Raw genomic sequence first — 13,229 nt, forward strand, 5'->3', positions numbered from 1 at the left:
CTGTAATCAAAGTAAATGTAACACAAGGTATGGTTTTATAGCGAGGTATGGTTGGGTGTATAGATACATTCCTTTTACCCCCCTTCAAGCCAACAGTCCAAGCAGCTCTCGTAATTTTTCAAATTGCACCCGAGGCAACGCTTTCGTCATTACCCCAACAAACATTGGAAGCTAAGAGAGCGCTTATTCAAACAAAAATAGTCTTATTCAACTACAAAACTAGCTTATTCAGTTAAAATTGTTTGTTGGGACGTCTGCTATTTGATCCTCCGATGGTATGTACAGCAGACGAATAGTTCCTGCATCGATCTCGTTCTTCACAAAATGAAAACGGACATCGACGTGCTTCATTCGTCTGGTTGGCTTATCACTTTCCGCTACATGAATGCACGCTTGGTTGTCCTCGTGTATTACAGTCGGGTCCTCAACATGCTGTCCCAAATCACGTAGCAAAACTCGTAACCATATCGCTTCGGTGACTGCCATAGTAAGAGAAGCATATTCGGCTTCAGCCGACGATAACGCCACAGATACTTGCTTCCTTGTTGACCATGACACAGTTGCCGCATTTAACTTGAACACGTATCCTGACAAAGACTTGCGGTCGACTACATCTCCCGCCCAATCGGCGTCGGCGAATCCTTCCAATAGCTCTGCATTACTGCATCTACGGTATATCAGCTTCAAATCAAGCGTTCCTTGAATGTATCGTAGTACTCGTTTCAGGTGAGAGTAGTGCTCATCGGTAGCGCAGCTCTGGAAACCGCTAAAATAGTTCACGGCCATACACAGATCGGGCCTTGAGGTGACAGTAACATACATGAGGCAGCCAACAAGCTCTCTGTAAGGGTATTTCGTAAACTTCGTCGGATCAGTGCATCTCTCTAACCTCAACCCTACAGCCAACGGTGTTTTGACAGGCTTGCAGTCAGTCATGCCAAATCGATTCAAAAGATTTTGAAGATACAGTTTTGACCGATTTTCAGTACACCATCTTGTCTGTTACGTTCAATCGTTAATCCCAAAAATGTTCTGACCTCCTTCAAGTCTGTCATTTCGAACTCTTCGCCCAATTTCCTTTTAATGTTGACCAACACGCTCAGTGAATGGCTTGCAATTAGCATGTCATCCACGTAAATGATTAGGATCACTGTCTCGTTCTGAATGTTTGCGACGTACAAGCAATTGTCTGCTTCGCTGCGCTTAAACCCCATACCGATAACGAAATCATGAAATCTGGCATTCCATTCCCGTGATGCTTGTTTGAGGCCGTATATTGATTTTTGCAACTTGGCAACAAGGGAACCAGCACAAAATTCATCTGGTAAGCGCATATAGATGTCCTCTTGTATGGTTCCATTCAAAAACGCCGTCTTCACATCGAGCTGGTGTAGGTGCATTCCGTTATTGTTTACAACAGCCAAAAGAGAGCGTAATGTAGGAAGTTTGGCTACAGGCGAATAGGTATCCTCGTAGTCGAGACCTTTTCGTTGTGAAAAGCCTCTCGCCACCAAACGGGCTTTCTCCCCGGATTCATTTCTCTTTATTTTAAAAACCCATTTAGAATCTATCAAGTTCCTACCTTTTGGCTGCGTGGTCAGTGTCCAAGTTTTGTTCCTTACCAACGACCGCATTTCTTCATCAACTGCCGCCTTCCAATGGGGCCAGTCACTGCGCTGCTTCAAGCCATCCACCGTCTTAGGGAGATCCTCGACGAAATCTTCAGCGCACATCGCCAAACCGCATGTCATGTCGTAGCAATCGAACCATGTTGGTTCACGCCGAGCACGCCCACTACGCCGCGGTGGGGTTCGCTGCTCGTTGGTACTATCACCAACTTGCGAATCCGATTCTTGACAACTGCTGTCATCACTATTAGCTTCACCAGGAATCACTAACTATTCTTTCAGTCTTTCACGTTGTAGATTAACCGGCTTTGGAACACTGACACTCATTTTGGATTGTTTTCGGAACAATAAATCTTCGTCAAATACAACGTCTCTTCCACTTACGATTTTTCGTTTTTCACAGTCCCAAAGACGGTATCCATTCACCGTGTATCCGACGTGATACAACTTTTTGCACTTAGAGTCCAATTTCGATCTCAATTGTTTCGGAATGTGGAGATATGCCGCACTACCGAACACTTTCAATTTCTTCACGTCCGGCTTTTTTCCGTACCACAACTCAAAGGGGGTTTTCTTCTCCTCCACCGCAGATGTTGGGCACCGATTCGTGAGGTACGTTGCAGTATATACTGCCTCGCCCCACATTTCCTTCCCGAAGCCGCTCTCCGCAAGCAGTGCACGAGCTCGTTCCATTAGCGTACGGTTCATACGCTCTGATACGCCGTTTTGTTGGGGCGTATGTGGCACTGTGAACTCCATAGCAATTCCTTTTCTTCTGCAAAATTGCCGCATTTTGGCATTTGCATATTCGCCCCCGTTATCCGTACGAAACCGTGCTATTCTAGTACCGAACCGAGCCGTCACTAAAGCTTCGTAGTCTCGGAAACGTTCGAACACCTGATCTTTTGACTCAAGCAAAAACACAACCGTGAAGTGCGAATAATCGTCAATAAACGATACCACAAACCGCTTTCCGTCCCACGTTACTGGCGTTATTGGACCGCAAACGTCGCTGTGAATTAGTTCCAGCGGCCGCGACGAACGCCACGTTTCACTCTGTGCGAACGGCAACTGAACGATTTTACCCGACAGGCATGGCTCACATACGACCGTATCATCGTCTATCATCTTCAACTGCAAACCATCCACCATTTCGTTTCGAACCAGCTCACGAAGGCTATCGCAACCTACATGGCCGAATCTTTGGTGCCATAACAATGCACTGCGTGAAACCTTTCCAGACACCATAGCAGCTCCCATTTCACTAGGTTTGCAATAAATATCCAATTCGTACAGCTTCCCTTTAAGCCAGCCTACTGCGGTAATAACACCATTCTTCACTATTTCTGCCTTTTCGCCGTTAAAACAAACTTGCAGTCCGGCTTTTGCAACTCGCTTTACCGAAAATAAATTGCAATTTAAGCCCGGCAGAAACAACACATTTTTCGCGACGCACTTTTTCGTTTCACTACCAACAACCGCATACAGCGTAACGTCACCGCAGTACTCAGCACGAAGCTTCTGCCCGTTAGCCACTACGATTTCTACTGGCGAGTCCAGCCGTCGCATTGCCGAAAAATATTCTGCATCCTTTAGCATGTGATCGGTGGCGCCGGAGTCAATAAACCACCCCACTTTTATCAAGCTGTCACTTTCCGCCGTTAGAAAAGCAATCTCCGGTTGTACTTCACTAACACCAACATGAGCTTTTTGTTTGCTCGCTTCGTTTTTCGGCTTGGCACTGCTCTTATTGTGATCATTCATTTTCGCTACTCGACAATCGGCCTTTTTGTGGCCGAGCTTTCTGCACACAAAGCATTTGATCTTCTTCTTCCCGTATTTGCTCGAAGCCATGGCAACGCCATCATGGCTGCCACTTGTTTCACTACACGACTCGAGATTACGCTTTTTCATGTCCACATCCAGAAGCCTTCTCTTAACGAAGTCCATCGATACTCCACCCGGGTGCGTCTCGATTGCCGTCACAACCGAATCGAACGATGACGGCAGAGTCAGCAGCAAATGACACACTGCATCAGACTCTTCGACATTCGCACCACTTCCTTTAAGCTCACGGATTAACCGATCGAAATTCACTAGGTGTTCCGCCATCGTCTTTCCAGCTCCCTCCACATAACGCATTGTGAGAAGCTGTTTCCTGACGTATAGCTGACCGGCAACACCTTTTCGCTCGAAAACGTTTTTCAACGTTTCCCAAATTTCCTTCGGCGTGTCACACTCTTTGATCAGCTCGAGCTGACTGTCCGCGATTGATTGCACAATAATTGATTTACACCGTTTGTCTTTCAATTTTCTTTGATCAATCTTCTTCCTTTTATCCGCACGCACTTCCGCCGAATCACCAGCCACATATTGGAGCGACGCAATTTCGTCCAAATCATGATCCACACAGTCCAGCAAATCATGTACGTCTAGCATGGTTTCGACGCGGAATTTCCAGTTATGGAATCCTACTCCATCGAAGGGAACGATTTTATTTTTATCATCCATCTCTGGGCCCATAACCTAAAGACCGGCGCAGTAGGTTATAACACGCGGGACAAAGAACTTTCGAGAACCGGAGCGAATAAAGAAAAACACGTTTTACCGTTCAGAGTACTAACAGCGAATGAGAATTTATTAGTTCAATGTTTCACATTACAAAGGTGCGCCAAAATAACTTGACGTCTGTAATCAAAGTAAATGTAACACAAGGTATGGTTTTATAGCGAGGTATGGTTGGGTGTATAGATACATTCCTTTTAATTCTGACTCGCAACAAATCAAAATTCTTCGTAATTGGTGACTTCAATGCCAAACACCGTTCATGGAATAATGCTCAAAGCAATTCCAACGGCAAAATTTTATTTGAAGATTGTTCTGCGGGATATTATACTATTCAATATCCCAATGGCCCTACTTGTTTTTCTTCCAGTCGAAATCCTTCTACAATTGATTTAGTTTTAACGGATTCAAGTCAGCTGTGTGGCCAATTGGTAACTCATGCTGACTTTGACTCTGATCACCTTCCTGTGACATTTGAAATCTCACAAGAAGCCATTTATAATCCAATCAGCTCTACTTTCAATTATCATAGGGCTGAAAAAAAACGTATATCGATAGGAATTTTGATGTTGATATTCCTCTCGATACCAAAAGTGATATTGATAATGCTCTCGTATCTTTGACAAATTTAATTGTCGAAGCCAGAGGCATTGCAATTCCTAAATGTGAAATTAAATTCAACTCCATTATTATTGACGACGATCTTCAGCTACTGATCCGTCTTAAAAATGTGAGGCGAAGGCAATACCAAAGAACTCGCGATCCCGCGTTGAAAGTTATTTGGCGAGATTTGCAAAATGAAATTAAAAAACGTTTCGCTATTCTGAGAAATACCAACTTTGAGAATAATGTCTCGAAGTTGGATCCCAGTTCAAAACCTTTTTGGAAATTAACGAAAATTCTTTCAAAAGCCAATTCCAGCGCTCAAAAAGCGAAATAAAATTTTATTAACAAATGGCGAAAAGGCTCAAAAACTTGCTCAGCAGTTCGAGAGTGCCCATAATTTTAGTCTAGGTCTCACTAGTCCAATTGAGGATCAGGTTACACGAGGCTTCGAAGACATTCTCAACCAAGATAATGTTTTTGACCTTTCGTTGGGAACTAATTTGGATGAAGTGAGATCTATTACTAGAAAATTTAAAAATATGAAAGCCCCGGGTGATGATGGTATTTTCTATATACTTATCAAAAAACTTCCTGAGAGCTCTTTATCCTTTTTGGTTAATTTATTTAACAAATGTTTTCAATTGGCATACTTCCCAGATAAATGGAAAAACGCCAAAGTTGTTCCTATTTTGAAGCCGGACAAAAATCCAGCTGAGGCTTCTAGTTATCGCCCAATCAGTTTGCTTTCTTCAATAAGCAAACTGTTTGAAAAGATTATTTTAAATAGAATGATGGTTCATATTAATGAAAATTCTATTTTTGCTGATGAGCAATTTGGTTTTCGCCATGGGCATTCAACTACTCATCAGTTATTAAGAGTTACGAACTTAATTCGGCTCAACAAATCTGAAGGATATTCGACTGGAGTTGCTCTTCTTGATATAGAGAAAGCATTTGACAGTGTTTGGCATGAAGGTTTGATTGTAAAATTGATGAATTTTAATTTTCCTCAGGACATTATTAAACTGATCCAAAATTATTTATCAGATCGTTTCACTGCAGGTAAACTATCAGAATTCTAAATCTGATAGATTACCTGTAAGAGCTGGTGTTCCCCAAGGCAGCATACTGGGGCCCATTTTGTATAACATTTTTACTTCTGACTTACCTGATTTACCACCAGGGTGTCAAAAATTTTTGTTTGCAGATGACACAGGTCTCTCAGCCAAGGTGCGTTGCCTTCGTGTCATTTGTAGTAGATTGCAAAAAAGTTTGGATATTTTCTCCACTTACTTGCAAAAATGAAAATTTCCCCGAATGCTTCCAAAACTCAGCTTATAATTTTCCCACATAAGCCGAGAGCTTCTTATTTGAAACCTTCTAGCAGACATATTGTCACTATGAATGGGGTTCCAATTAATTGGTCTAGCGAAGCTAAATATTTAGGACTTCTGCTAGATCAAAATTAACTTTAAAATCACATTGAAGGCCTTCAAGCCAAATGTAACAAATATATTAAGTGTCTATATCCACTTATAAACAGAAAATCAAAACTTTGTCTTAAGAACAAACTTTTGATTTACAAACAAATTTTTAGACCTGCCATGTTGTATGCTGTGCCAATATGGACTAGTTGCTGCAATACCAGAAAGAAGGCACTCCAGAGGATTCAAAATAAAATTTTGAAAATGATTCTGAAGTTGCCTCCGTGGTATAGTACCAATGAACTTCATAGAATTTCTAATATTGAGACATTGCAACAAATGTCCAACAAAATAATTTCGAAATTTCGACAAAAATCGTTGCAATCTTCTATTGCAACGATTAGCTCCTTGTACACTTAGTATAAATTAGGTTAAGTTTAGTTTAAGTAGAAAACATTGTAATTCCTACATGGTTTAATTCAACCAGAGGAAATATCCTAACTGCCAGAGGCAATTGAAATGTATTAATAATAACTAAAAGCGTAACACAGCAAATAAGGATGATAGTGTTAAGAAAACACGGAACACCTAGTCTAAGAGATGAATGCATGTATTAGATAATTAGCAAATAAAATTAGTTAAAAAAAAAAAAAAAAAAATCCCGTTGCAATCCCTGAAGGATCCCCGTTGGAATCCCTAAAGAATTTCCGTTGAGATCACTAAACGATTCCCGTTGGAATCCCTAAAGTATACCTGTTACAATCTCTGAAGGAATCTCGTTGCAATCCCTAAGGGCCGATGCCCACGTAGCGGTTTTGAACTTGCGTGCACGCAGCGTCAACGCAATTGCGGTAGGAAGTACCCAACATCAAATAGAATCATGCACACGCATTTGCGTTAACGCGGCGTCGACACGCGTCTAATTTGCGACGAGAGTTACCGCAAAGTCACCGCAATTCCCCACAGGAACGCAGCGTGCACGCGAGTATTTTTTTGACATTTATCTATTCTTTTTCTTTCCAACAAGATTTTTAATGGGGAAATCTGTGATGTGAAAGAATGTGTCAGAGCGAAATCAAAACAAACAAAAATACTTCGCAAATCAGTTCATTTTGGTTTAAATTAATTTGCAAATTGCAACACTTTTCAAATCTAGCTTTTTAAGATAATAGCAATTGTAATAGTTCGAAGCGGTAAGTGTTTCTTTCGTTCCTGTGTTAGTACCAGCCGCGGTCAAAACACCTTTGGAAAGAACTGACAAGACAAGCAACCATCCCATGCTGGTGGATAGAGTCAAAGTCAACGGAAGTATGTGCAAGATAGTGTTGTGATGTTAATTGTACCAACTTTATCAGAATAAATTGATTTCCGAACAGACGGTGATGTGGGTGGCAGTTTTGGGTTGAATGACAGAGCAGGCAAAATTCAACGAACAAAGTGCACTCCGCGGGACCCTGTATACACCAAGGAAGGCGATACCAGTGCCGCCATGGGCAGAATTATTAAATAAAGGTTCGATACCGAGGTTCCTATATCTTGGCTTTTCTATTGCTGATATATGTTCATGTTTTTAGGAATGTCAACGGAAGGATGTCGTCAAATAATGTGGATTGCAATTACAAGAAGAAACGAGATCAGATAAAGGGATGGCGAGCTACAGTAAGACTCTGGGACTAATGCGTTTCTTCTAGGAGCGACTGCAGTATCTGACAAAAATGTTTAATGACTTTTTATTCCGGAACAAATGATTCGCCGATAAATGGAACTAATAAAAATCGTACCCCAAACGCAACAGATGCTTAATTCAAGACAAGAACAATTGAATGCCTGAATCCACTATTATTCAAGATTAATCTCCTCCTATGAAGTAATAAATTTAAGTTGGAAATAAAGAATGAGCAACATTATGAAATTGTATTAATATTCATTCATTATGATTGAGGAAAACATATTGGGATGAAGCAAAGCGATGCCAAATTTCTGCCTCTCTGTATTGAAAACGTGTTTATTCAAACAATCGAATTGTGCGACACGATTTCAATTTCACAGCTCTACAATTAATTTAGAAAGTTCAAACTTTTCATTTTAGAAGTAATGGGTGACTTTGTAATCTAGAGTGTGTGAATTTTTTTACTCTACTAAAAAGCATTAATTGAACTTTTTATTTTGGAATAATACTGAGTTACTTTCACTAGTCTATCATCGAGTCTATCATCACGACTTCCCCACTTCCGAATTCTAAGTTGGTGCTACGCCGTCGATTCATATTGGAAGAGAATGAAAAATGACAGACAGACAACAGCTGACAGGCGGATGACATTTGGCGTGACAGATAGGTTTGACGTTAGAAATTTTGCGGCAAATTACCGCTTGTCGTGTGCATTCCCAGCCTGATTCAACGCCGAATAACGCTGCGTCAACGCAGCTTGAAAAACCGCTACGTGGACATCGGCCCTAAAAAGGGGATGCAATCCAACGGGGATGTTGGAATCCCTAAACGATTCCCGTTGAAATTCTTAAACTATTCCCGTTGGAATCCCTAAAGGATTCCCGTTGGAATCTGTGGGGACCGATATAATCTTTTCATCGTATTCTCCACAGAATCCTTAAAGGATTCCCGTTGGTTTTACTAAAGTATTCCCGTTGCAATCCCTAAAGGATTCCCATTACAATCCCCACAGAATTCCCGTTGAAATCCCTAAAGGATTCCCGTTGCAATTTCTGAAGAATTACCGTTGCAATTTATAAAGGATTCCCGTTGGAATCCCTTAAAGATTGCCGTTGGAATCCCTAAAGAATTCCAGTTGAAATCACTAAACGATTCCCGTAGGGAGTCCCCAAAGTATACCTGTTACAATCCCTGAAGGAATCCCGTTGGAATCCCTAAAGGGGATGCAATCCAACGGGGATATTGGAATCCCTAAACGATTCCCGTTGAAATCCTTAAACTATTCCCGTTGGAATCCCTAAAGGATTCCCGTTGGTTTTACTAAAGTATTCCCGTTGCAATCCCGAAAGGATTCCCATTACAATCCCCACAGAATTCCCGTTGGAATCCCTAAAGAATTCCCGTTGGAATCCCTAAAGAATTCCCGTTGGAATTCCTAAAGGATTCCCGTTGCAATCCCTAAAGGATTCCCGTTGAAATCACTAAACGATTCTCATAGGGAATCCCTAAAGCACAGACAAACAGACGTAACACTTCTCTGATTTACATCGTATATGCGACTAACGGTCAATTTGAATTATACTCTACGCGTGAGTCTGCCGGTAGAGGCGCTCAAAGTCAATCATTTTGACATTTCGACATCATTTGTTTATGTGCGAACACCCAGTGAAGAATAAGCAATCATGGGCCGGAAATGCGAAGTGTATTTCTGCCCACATAATGAAGATTTAAGAGGTGGCAGATCTTTTTACGGATTTCCGCAGGATTATAAAAGGTATTTCCTGATGATATTGTAGTATCACAAAGATATGTATATATTTGATGTATTTTCGGGAAGGTGTCGTGAATGGGTTACGAATTGCAACTCATTCGAACTTACTGCGACGTTCGCCGCTGGAGGTCCGGAAGCGGTTAAAAATATGAAAGTTTGCTCGGACCACTTCGAGTCAATGTTTTTTAGGAATCCGGCTCTACCTTCTAGGGGGTGAATATTAGGAAATGCATTTTTAACAGATTCCAAGATTTTTACCCTTGACTTATATAGGTTACAAGTTGATGCTGTGCCGACGATAAACGTGAAACTCCCTTCCATATTCGCAATAGATGATCGGGATGCTTCACATACTAGTTTTGCCTCAATCGACGGTGATGCTACCGATTATCTCGATATAGAGTATTTGGAGGATTCTACTTCAGATTGCTATGAGGAGATCGAATACCTTGAAGACGATTCAGATGTTGTAATTCCGGCGGAACTTAAACCAGATCCTCAAGACATGTCTAATCTTGAATTTAATCATCAAACCAAGGGGTTATCAATTCAGTTGGACGTGAATTATCATACTTGTACAGAATCAACCGGAATTTTAAATGTCCTGGATAATATTGAACTCACAGCGGGTAAATATAGATTCAATAAATTGATACATTTTGCTGATTATTTATATGTTGAATATTAACTAGCTTCAACAGGAAGTGAAGAATATTCCAAATCGATAACGACCGACCTCGATTCAAATGATGACATTCTTTGCGCTAGTACGTCGAAAGTCGATTACAAATCACTGTACATGGACGAAAGACTCAAAGGGTTAGCTATGAAGGATCATGTGCGAGACCTACAGTTGACTCTTCGTAAGGAAAAACGAAAAAGCGAATGGAGGAAGAATTCTTCAGCTAATCGAAGACAAACGATTAATAAACTACGCGTTCAACTAAAGCACACACAAAATCAAAAAAATGAGGATACTGCGATAGCCAACCTTGTTCGTGCTGACCCAGTGTTGCATAACAGCTTGATGAACAGGAATAGAAAGCCGAAAGGTCGCCGTTATAACGCTGCAACAAAGAAATTTGCATTAGGAGCATACCTCGCAAGTCCATGTGGCTATAGGTATATTCAGCGGTCAAAAACTATGAGCTTACCACATAAGGGTCTGTTCACAAATTACGTAACGCAAAAATCTGAGTTTTTGACCCCCTCCCTCCCCCTCGTAACAAAAAGTAACATTTTTTGAACCCCCTCCCTCCCCCATATAACGCGTAACTGTGAAAATTTTAAAGGCAGATTTTTTTTACCTTCTCTGAAGCATTTGGGTTTTGGTATTTTTTAAACACTGTTAGAATAGGGACGGCACTGATTAAAAATCAAGGATATCAAGAATGCAGCTGGTAGAAACGAAAATAGAATTTGCGATCATAACCATTTACATAGTTTTGCGGAACTGTGGTGTCGAGAAATACAATATTCGCTTGGTATTTTTACGCATATCAGTCAGCATGTCAGCATGCTTGATTTCGATAATGACTAATATACGATAACGATAAACAGCAATTACTTCAATAAGTGATTAAAAAAAAGACGTTTAAATAAATTTTTATTCGCGTTATGCGTAACATTTGGTAGTACCCCTCCCCTCCCCCTCCTTTTAGTGTAACAAAGTATAACGCTAGTTGGACCTCCCCCCTCCCCCCAGAAGCGTTACGTAATTTGTGAACAGACCCTAAGATGACCATCAATCGATGGAAATCCGCAGTGCTGATGAATCCAGGCTTGAGCAAAGAAATTTTGAATTGTATGGCTGCAAAAACCAGAAAAATGTCCAAAAAGGGAAAAGCAGTGGCAATCTGTATTGATGGAATGTCCATCAAGCCAGAGCTTACATATAATGCAAAAGTCGACCGCTTTACTGGATTCCCGGATGATGGTACAAACAAAAAATATGAAAAAACAATCCTATGGTACTCGCTACTGAGGCCATAGCAATAGTAGCTTCCGGCATATCTGCTATTGAATCGACCACAAACGATCCGCATAATAAACCCCGAAGGTTAAAACAAGTAAAGTGATATTTATTTGACAATTTGTTTGAAGGAATGAATTCTGATAACTTTATTTCTACAGGCAATTGGATACATACTGGCACACAACACACCCGGCAGTACTGTTCAGTTCAATTTTATAAAACAAGCTGTGAGAGCCTTAAGGATCAGAGGACTTCATCCTTTAGCAATCGTTCTCGATCAAGGGACTACCAATGTTAAAATGGTAGAGGAAGCTGGAGCCACACAGGGCAACTCTGTTGTGAAAATCGATAACCAGCAAATAGCGGTAGTATTCGACAATCCTCATTTATTGAAAAATGCTAAGAACATGCTAATGAAGCATAATGTCGTTTTTAATGGCAAAATAGCATCATTTAATCATATAAGAAATTTATATCATGTGGACTGTGTATCAACCCCTCGGTTAGTACCTAAACTCAAAGAGAAGTTTGTGAACCCTACTCCATTCCTAGCAATGAATGTATGTCAAGCAACTCGTACGTTGAGTAATTCGGTTGCCAAAGGACTCGAGTACTACGTACAGACCCATGAACTGCAAGACTCTGCTTTGGATACGGCTGCTTTTGTTGAGTTCCATGACATGCTTTTTGATGTGTTCAATAGTAGAAGCAGCAGTAGCTCTAAAAAGGTATATAAATAAAACTTGTAATGTAATATACCATTAAGTCTCCCTTTGTTTCCAACAGCCATATCGTGGCCCCATAACCGCGGAATCTTGCCACTGGAGCTTTCTGGAAGTAGCTGAAGGTATACTGAAAAGCATGTACTATACCTCTAACACGTGCTTCGATACTCGAAAAGTACGAATCTTGAAAAAGTACCTATAAATATGACAATTAATAATACATAAACTGCTTACAGGCAAAGAAGGAATCCAAAACTTTAACAACCAAACAACGAAAACCGAACTATTTGAGAGGATTCATTGATAATATCAACTCCATTCGTTGGTTGTGGAAAACACTGTGCGAAGAATTTGGCAGCACCGAACTCTGTACGAATTACTTATGTCAGGATTGTGTCGAGAACCTTTTTGGAGAAATTCGAAGGCGATGTGGTTCCAATGATACTCCTAATGCTTCCCAATTCGCAGCTGCTTTCAGGTGTGCGGCAATATCAGCCTCAGGAAATGATTTGGAAGGCAGCAATTGCGAAGCTGATGATGCGGTGCCTATTTGCGACGAAAATGACCCAGCGCTTGAAGACTTCACTGTGGATTCAGAACCTAAACCGAGAATATTTACTTACAAGTTCCAACCGTTACGTCATGTTGACCCGAAAAAATATTTTCTCCGGGATCTCAATGGTCTTATGTATATCTTGGGCGTTGCTGTATCAAAGCTTTCACATACAAAATGCCGCAAGCAGTTGATAACGACTATAGAAGAAATTGATAGTGCTGATCAGCTTTACTGCTTTTGCCGCCTGAAAAATGCCACTTACTATCCCGGAAGTAAGTTGTTTGAAATTGGCATACTTGCATTCAATGCT

The 13,229-nt window shown here is 40.9% G+C and overlaps 2 protein-coding genes and 1 long non-coding RNA gene across 3 annotated transcripts; 2 read left to right on the plus strand and 1 right to left on the minus strand.

Annotated features, from left to right (window-relative positions):
• Window positions 1-228: 228 nt before the first annotated feature.
• LOC134221576 (uncharacterized) lies at window positions 229-822 on the minus strand. Its single transcript, XM_062700765.1, has one exon. The coding sequence runs from the start codon at window positions 820-822 to the stop codon at window positions 229-231; it is 594 nt and encodes a 197-aa protein (XP_062556749.1).
• A 6,496-nt stretch (window positions 823-7,318) lies between these two features.
• LOC134226700 (uncharacterized) lies at window positions 7,319-8,116 on the plus strand. The gene is made up of 3 exons (XR_009983542.1): window positions 7,319-7,531; window positions 7,600-7,735; window positions 7,798-8,116. It is a non-coding gene; the product is annotated as an uncharacterized LOC134226700 (long non-coding RNA).
• Window positions 8,117-11,937: 3,821 nt separating this feature from the next.
• Window positions 11,938-12,871, plus strand: LOC134221578 (uncharacterized). The gene is made up of 4 exons (XM_062700766.1): window positions 11,938-12,366; window positions 12,425-12,538; window positions 12,600-12,787; window positions 12,832-12,871. The coding sequence occupies exons 1-4, from the start codon at window positions 11,938-11,940 to the stop codon at window positions 12,869-12,871; spliced, it is 771 nt and encodes a 256-aa protein (XP_062556750.1).
• The last annotated feature ends 358 nt before the right edge of the window (window positions 12,872-13,229 follow it).

Source organism: Armigeres subalbatus, chromosome 3 (assembly GCF_024139115.2).
Source record: "Armigeres subalbatus isolate Guangzhou_Male chromosome 3, GZ_Asu_2, whole genome shotgun sequence".
NCBI lineage: Eukaryota > Metazoa > Arthropoda > Insecta > Diptera > Culicidae > Armigeres > Armigeres subalbatus.